General features: G+C 56.6%; 1 protein-coding gene across 3 annotated transcripts; it reads right to left on the reverse strand.

Annotated features, from left to right (window-relative positions):
* Nucleotides 1-366: 366 nt before the first annotated feature.
* On the reverse strand, nt 367-3,809 carry LOC100714188 (asialoglycoprotein receptor 1). 3 transcript variants are annotated; one of them, XM_063242068.1, is made up of 10 exons: nt 3,741-3,809; nt 3,419-3,513; nt 3,107-3,189; nt 1,979-2,095; nt 1,779-1,874; nt 1,633-1,704; nt 1,288-1,374; nt 1,056-1,207; nt 874-980; nt 367-774 (listed from the first exon to the last, which is right to left on the reverse strand). In XM_063242068.1, exons 3-10 carry the CDS (start codon nt 3,174-3,176, stop codon nt 600-602), a joined length of 876 nt encoding a protein of 291 aa, XP_063098138.1. In that variant the 5' UTR covers nt 3,177-3,189; nt 3,419-3,513; nt 3,741-3,809; the 3' UTR covers nt 367-599. The 3 variants fall into 3 exon arrangements, with proteins under 3 accessions (XP_063098138.1, XP_003466232.1, XP_063098139.1); XM_003466184.5 differs by lacking the exon at nt 3,741-3,809 and having other exon boundaries at nt 3,419-3,617; XM_063242069.1 differs by lacking the exons at nt 1,979-2,095; nt 3,741-3,809 and having other exon boundaries at nt 3,419-3,617.
* Nucleotides 3,810-7,448: the final 3,639 nt, after the last annotated feature.

Here is a 7,448-nt window from a genome sequence, read left to right on the forward strand (position 1 = left end):
AAGTCCAGACTGTGCTCCATAATGGAGGCTGAGACAGGAGGGTCACTGTGAGTTTGAGCCAGCCTGGGCTATACAGCAAGTTCCAAGTCCAGCCTAAACTACACAGTGAGACCCTGTCTCAAGAAAAAAAAAAAAGAGGAGAGGCTGGGAATGTAGCTTCAATCCCTATGACACCCCTCCCCTGATTGCTAATTATATTAAGTGAAGACACTAAGTTATCTTGTTAAAAGACAAAAAAATTCCAGAGAGAGTAACACATACAATCTAATTACTATATGCCCAAGAGACATCTGAGACAGAGGTTAGAAGCAAAAATATGAAAAACACTAACGGGTAAGCCCAGAAAGCACACAGCACAGAGGATGCTGAAATACATTTCTCTTTCTTTTACTTTAAAAAAAAGCTGACAGTAATAAACTGCAGAGTGTCCAGTCCATGGTTCCCTCCCCTCCCCTCCAAACCTCAAGCATCGCACACGTCTCAGCCCCCTTCTTCTCGCTCCCCTTAAAGCCGTAGATACAATCTCCCAGCATGCAGAGACCCCCGGAGAGGAGGAGCCCAGTGCCAGGCCTCAGTCGCTCAGGGCGGCGGCAAATAAATCAGGCGGGAGGAGGCTGCGTGCTGGTCGTGTTCAGCTCGGTCTCACACACCCAGCGGTAGGGCCGCTGGCACACGTCGTCATTCCAGCGGCCGTCGGGGGTGAAGTGGGCGCAGTCTTCGCCCCCTCCCAGCCCGTGGCCATACCAGTCATCCGGCTGCAGTGGTCTCCAGTTCCTGCCCAGAGGAGACAGCCGCACGTCAGGAGCCCCTGCAGCCCTGGCCACACCCTGGGAGGGGACAGTGCCGGACACAGGCACAGGCGCACACACTCACTTGAAGCCTGTCTCATAGTCAGTCCCGTCCACCCACTTCCAGGGTCCATCTTGGTCAGTGAGGCCCATCCAGGTCTGCACAGGGCCCGTGTGGTGCTGGACAAACCTCTGGGGAGAGAAGAGGGAGCTGCTGACCTCTCCCTTGGACCAGCCAGCCTTCCAGAAGAGCCTGCCGGGGGTTACCTGCTCCTCCCAGGAGGTGACCACCACCAGGTGGGCGTTCTCCAGCTGGCAGTACTTCTCAGCTTCCGGCCAGGGCTTCCCCGACTTGGAGAACCAGTAGCAGCTGCCGTGGAACTCCACCCAGTTAACGGGGCAGCAGAGGGTCTCCGAGCCTGAGGGGCAGGGAAGGAGAAAGGGATGAGACCCTGTCTTGGGGGTGCGGGGTATAAAGCAGGACTGGGCACCGCCTCACCATTGCCCTGCAGGACGGCCATCTGACAGCTCAAGCTTCGGAGGCTGGACACAAACTGCTTCACGTGGAACAGCAGGTTGGAGTGATCTGGGGACGCAGAAGCCAGAGGGGGACAGGAGCAGGACGGACAGAGAAGTCAGTAGGGCATGGCGGCCAGTGCTGTCACTTGGAGAAAACCAGTTATGGATGTCCCCACCAAGAGGGCTCGATTTGGCCTGAGAGGTCCCCTCCGGGCTGCACACACGTGTGTCCAGCACACACACACACACGCACACGCACACACACGCACACACACACACACACGCACGCACACACGCATGCACTGACACGGGGCCCCGCTCTGACCTTCACGCAGGTCCTGCTGCTGTTTTTCTAGCTGGGACTCGAGTAGCTTCATCTTTTTTCCCACGCTGCCCCCTATGAGAGAACGCTCAGCACCCTGACATCCCCCACCCCGCCCCAGCCCAGCCCCAGCCTGGCCAGCCCCTCACCCTGGCTGCTCAGGGCCTTGACCTCAGCCTCCGTGCTCCCCGTGAAGTTGTGGATGGTCTCTTTCAGGGCCTGCAGCTCCTTCTGCAGCTGAGAGTCTGCACAGGAGAGGCGTGAGCAGGACAAACGGGGAGACTGTCATCACTGCCATCCTCCGCGGACACCCCACACCCCAGGACTGATCCCCTTTCTGGACACCCACTTTGGGATCCAATCACACAGATGACCACCAGCAGCGCGGCGCTGAGGCTCAGGGAGAGCAGCAGCAGGCAGGGCCCGGAGCAGAGCCGCTGGCACAGCGGCCTGGGAGGAGGCGGCCCTGCAAGAGAGTGAGGCTCAGGGACACGGGCCCGCCCGGCCCAGCGTCCGGGCCCAAGAAGGAGAGCAGGTTAAGAGGAACCCTGCGTACATAGCCTAGGAGACCTCGGCAGAGGGCAGAGGCCGCTGGAAGCAGAGAAAGAAGAGGCACCAGGGGGCACAAAGCTTTGACCTTCTCTAGCAACACCCAGACCAAGTTTTTGCTGACACCTAGTGGCATGACTGTGTCACCCTTCAGCGCCACCTCCCGGGGAGTAGCTTAGCTGGCTTGCCCTTGATGAACGTTGGGGGAAAGGGTTTCTTCGACTACATGAATCCCACCTGTCTCAGGCTGTGCACAGAGAGAGAAAGTCCCTCCACCCAGGGCAAAGAGGACAACATTCGGCCCCATCTCTGCGAGCTGGGCCGGGGGGCTTTTCTCCTTCCTGACCCTCTTGCCCCAGCCAAAGCCCCAAAGAGCCACGCCTAAGCAACAGTCCCTGCTTGAGAGCACAGCGGGCCTGTTTTGGATGTGGGAGTTTGAATCCTCCTCAGAGCAGAGACCCTCAGCCTGCTGGAGGGTTTCGTCAAGCTTTAACCATGCGGAATCCAGGACCATATGATGCCACACACACACACACAGCCCGCACATAATGCATCACATAGGACAAAGCACCCATAGCACAAACTCAACCCATTCCACCCCACACACATGACACACGCAGAGAGGGCCAGGCAGAGGGGCCTAACTTCAGAAGCCTCCAGTTGAGTCCAGTCCCCTTCCCTGGGGTCCTGAGAAGCATCTGTCACCACCAAAGGGACTCCAACCCCAAACCTTGAGCCCACCCTAACAGGGGAACTCAACCACACTGTTGGCGGTATGGATGAGGCAGGCATCGTGGAACAGTAGGAGCCAGGGCTGGCAGTGCCGCTGCGGGCACAGCACTTCTCTAGCTTCCGTGAGGCTCTGGAGGCCCCGGCTATGCTCAGGAGCAGACACGGGGGACCAAGGTCACCAGACGGAGCCCCTCACCTCTTCGGAGCTGGTGGTGGTCCTTCTCCTCATTGTCCAGGTGCTGGAGATCTTGGTATTCCTTCGTCATTATCGGGCTGGTGCTGGAAAAGGGACGAGGGGAATCAGGGTGGGGATGGGGTCCGACCCCTTCTACATCCAGAGGTGATTCCTTTCTGCTTTCCTCCATCCCTCCAAAATCTGTCCTCCGCCATTTCCCATCTCACACGCGCGCATACACACGCACACGCGCGCACACACACACACATGCACACACGGCTCCCGCCACCCCTCCCTCGGTTTCCCCCACACCTTCTTTCCTGATTTACTTACTGAAGGTCTCAAAATCTGACTCCCAGGTTCCTCAGTGCCGTGCAGATCCCAGGCTAAGGAAGGGCCTGAAGCCTGGAGAAGTGGAGTGGACAGCCCTGGACAATGGAAGGGAGGGGCAGGGTCCATACGAGGGCCCTGGGATCTGTGTGTCCGGGTGTCTGAGCACACCAAACCTGGCATCTCCAGTGCCTGGGACTTTGGACAGTAAACAGAGGAGGACATGGATTTGGAACTAGGGGGGTGTGGGGGTGGGAATGGGGGATGGGTTGCCTCTGCTCTTCTCCCCGGGGAGGAGACCCTCCAGGTCTGTACCCACACGCACCACGGCCTCTCAGCTCCTCATTGCATGATTTGGGAGGGGAAGCCAGGCTGGGCAGGGGGTGAGGCAGTTTGTTGTGTCCCTCTGCCCCTGCCCCTCCACTTCCTGCCAGGGCAATTTCCCTGGTGTCTCCAGATATTCCTGACTAGGATCAGAGAGATGGACAGGTTCCCTGCTCTTACCCAATCTGGGGCTGTGACCCTGGCTTCCAAAGGACAGACCACACTTCCTGTGGACTCAGCCGCGGGCTCCCCGGCACTGCCCTAACTTATTCTCCTAGGAAGTCCAAAGATCTCCGGGCCACACAGGGGTGATGTGGGAGCTGATGGGGAGCCTCGGGGGGGCAGTGACCCCACACACCTCTGCAGCTTCCTGTTTTCAGTCATTCAATTCTCTTATCAACCCCAGAGCACAACCCACTTTGCAGATGAGAAAGGTGAGGCCCTGAAAAATCAAGAGCTTGCCAGGGTCACACTGCAAGGAAGGAGCAGGGGGAGGGCTGACATGTGGGCTGCCTCCAGAGCCACACTGAGAACTGAAGTCCCATCCCAGCCACAAACCAGTGCTAAAATCATCCCGCACAGCCCCTGGGGGCAGAGAGGGTCGTCTGAGTTCAAATCAACTTGGAAATTGGACAGTATTAAAGATGCTAACAAGTCTTGTTTTAGGCTCGACATATGAAGTCATCCAAATCCTACTTTACAGATATTTCAAGGAGAAAACCAGATGAATTGTGAGGGTTCCAGATTCTATGAGATATTCAGGGACACGCCGCTTGCATAAAATGTGACAGCTTTGTGTGTGCCCTTGTGTATCTGTGTCCTGAAAACCCTCGTGTCCTTTGCATGCACTGGGCTTATGGCCAGTGATTTTGGTGACAGTTGGGCTGTTAATTTAACACTTACAATCTTGTTTATCCAGGCAAATGACCCTACACTGGTTTGGTCAGAATAGTGCTGACCCCCACAGCGGCAGTGACTCCCAGAAAACCCGAGGGAGGCCTGGGGGCAGGGGACACCCAGCTTCCTGGTCTGGACGCCCGTTACACGGGGTACTTAGCTTTTGAAAATGCAGAAAGCTATTTGTATCTGCATTTTTCTGTTCGCTTGTTGCACTGGAACATTTTGCAGTCAAATAACCACATTCCTCAAACTCGTTGATGACGGAATGCTAAGTGTGTGTGTGTGTGTGTGTGTGTGTGTGTGTGTGTGTGTGTTTAAATCACTCTTCCTTTGAGTTCTATCTTATAAGATATGTATTCTAGTGTAATTAATAAATTTGTACAGTTATGTGTTTTAGTGCATTGTTACAAAATAATTACCCCAAATCTTAACAACTTAATGAACTTTTATCAGTCTCACTGGGTTTTTGTTTGGTTGTTTGTTTTGGTGCTGGAGACGGAACCCAGGATCTTGCAGTCACTCGGCCCATCTGAGTTTCTCAGGGGAGGGTTTAGCTAATTGCTTCTGGCTTCAAGTCTTTTGCCAAGATGGCAATCAGTGCTGCATCCATCTGAAGACTTCACTGGGCTAGGAGGTCAGCTCCCGAGGTGATAGGTCACATGCCAGGCAAGTGCCTCAATCCTCCTTGTGTGGGCCTCTCCGCAGGCTGCTGGCTCCTCCCAGAGCAAGTGACCCGAGAGCGCAATTCCTCTCATGCTCTAGCTCAGAAGCAACAGTTTAAGGAATCCATACCATCCTCTGGGCCTCGAAGGTCAGAACTCCACAGCCTCCAGGGTGTGAGTCCCAGGAGGTGAGAGGCTGGTGAATATGCACTGGGGAGCACACTCAAAAGCACTTTACTGATGGGGCCCATGATGGAGATACTGAAGCCCTGTGACTACAGACTACGGGGCTCTGCAGAGCCCTGGGTAAGAGGTGAGGTCAGACCTGGGGTGCCTGAGCCTCGCTTTGGTGAGCGAGGTGCCTCTGAGGTGCGTGGCCCCGAGGCAGGGAGCACGGCGAGGAAGGAGGCTGTTGTTTGGTGCTGGTGAGACATGAGGTTCAAACAGGCGAGGGAGCCACTTGGATGGGACTTTAGCAAAGGGACTCAGGGACCCGGCGGCTGCTAACTGCGATGCGGTAGGGGTAGGGCAGCGCTGCCTCTGACCGGAGCCCAGCAGGATGGGTGGCAGTCCAGAGGGATTTCTGAGTGCAGACCCAGAAGGCAGAGTCCCGGGCATGGCCTCATATGACAGTGTGTCCTGGGATGAGCCCCACTCAGGTACAGGGATGGGCGGAAAGAAACAGCCCAGGACAGAATCCTGCCAGCGGTCTCTGGCCACTGGGGAGCAGGGGTGACCTTTAGGGCTCCTCCAGGACCCCAAAGGCAGGTGAAATAATCATGAGCTTCCTGCTGGGGGAGTAAGAGGGAAATATTTTCACGTTAGGGAGGCTGAGCAGCTGGTGAGCAAAGGCACTGGTGGAAGAGTAGGCCGTGCTGAGCAGGACGGGGCGGCCGGGCTGGAGACCCCAGAGGAAAGTGAGGGAGAAAACCCACCGCCCTGCCAGCAGCTCCCGGTTCACGCCGCCCTCCCCTGCATCCCAGAGAGTTACCGTCAAGGATACAGGCGCTGAGGAGAAAGTCCCCAGCACAGCACCTGCGCTGACCACACGCTCAGTATGTGCTGGCTTTTATTTTTATTATTCCCGATAACAGAACAGCCAAGCGCAGAGCCGGACTTCGGGGCCTCTTGGAGTGTGAAAGCCAGGGAATTCGGGAGCACAGTGGCAGAGGGGTCTCTGGACACACTCTGAAAGGGGCTTGGCTATTTTGGTGGGACGAAGCTGAGGCCCCAGAGAACCCCTGAGCTCAGACAGCTCCTCCCTTCCACAGAGACACAGATCTGAAGTCCAGCTCCCTGACCCTGGGGATGGACCAACCTTGATCTTGCCCTGGGCCCAGGGTGGGGACTCTGCCCAGCGCCTTGTTCCAGCCCTGACTGCACAGAGACTGGTGCCAGTTGCAAGAAGCGGTGTCTCAACACTGAATTTCCAAAGAACAGTCTGTGCTAGGACGGGCTGGGCAGGGCTAGGGCTAAAGTGAAGGAGAGGTTCACAGTACCCGGGCTGGGAGGGTTCAGCAAAGGGGCAGAGGCAGGGGAGGAGGGGCCCCGAGTGGCAGGAGGAGTGGGCCCTCGGCCCCCGAAGGCATTGCCAGCTCACCTCTGCAGCAGCCTTCCTCTCCAGGCCTGGGGCTCTGCCCTCCCTGCAGGCTCCCTGCATCCGGGTTCTGCAGCCTCACTCTGCACCCCACACACATCCTAACTTTCCCGCCCAGATTCTATTTCTCTATTCAACTGTTAAAATGTGCAAATGTCCCCAAGTTTATTCTTCAGGTTTACCCAGTAACTGAAGTTTGACCAAAGGCCAATAACCATCACCACCGCCATTGTCAAGCGCTGCTGAGCAGATACTGTTCGCCTTCCTCCTCCCAGGAATCCAACCTGGGCCCTGGGGGGCTCCCACCTAAGATCTCAGCACCCTTCCCTGCACCCCAGTCTTTGTCATCACTCGGGGTTCGGCCCTACCCATCGTCCCCACTCGGTGGACTGGAAACTCCCTGAGGACTGACGTTACCTCTGCACCACCTAGAGCACTGGAGGGCACCGAGAAACAGCCAAAGAAGTGTTCACTGAAGACACAAAGGAGTGGGGCGGGAAGGCGCCAGGAGTCAAACTCAAGTCAGTCTGGCAGCACAGGACGCTTGTCC

Source organism: Cavia porcellus, unplaced genomic scaffold (assembly GCF_034190915.1).
Source record: "Cavia porcellus strain 051 isolate PalLab524CR breed Dunkin Hartley unplaced genomic scaffold, mCavPor4.1 scaffold_32, whole genome shotgun sequence".
NCBI lineage: Eukaryota > Metazoa > Chordata > Mammalia > Rodentia > Caviidae > Cavia > Cavia porcellus.

What these genes read in the sequence shown, in the direction of transcription:
- LOC100714188 (XM_063242068.1), bottom strand. Translation starts at nt 3,176, where the DNA reads ATGACGAAGGAATACCAAGATCTCCAGCACCTGGACAATGAGGAGAAG. An exon ending in CCACCACCAGCTCCGAAGAG is followed by an intron (nt 2,096 to 3,106) that starts GTGAGGGGCTCC and finishes ACTCTCTTGCAG; the next exon opens with GGCCGCCTCCTCCCAGGCCG. An exon ending in GGCCGTCCTGCAGGGCAATG is followed by an intron (nt 1,208 to 1,287) that starts GTGAGGCGGTGC and finishes CCTGCCCCTCAG; the next exon opens with GCTCGGAGACCCTCTGCTGC.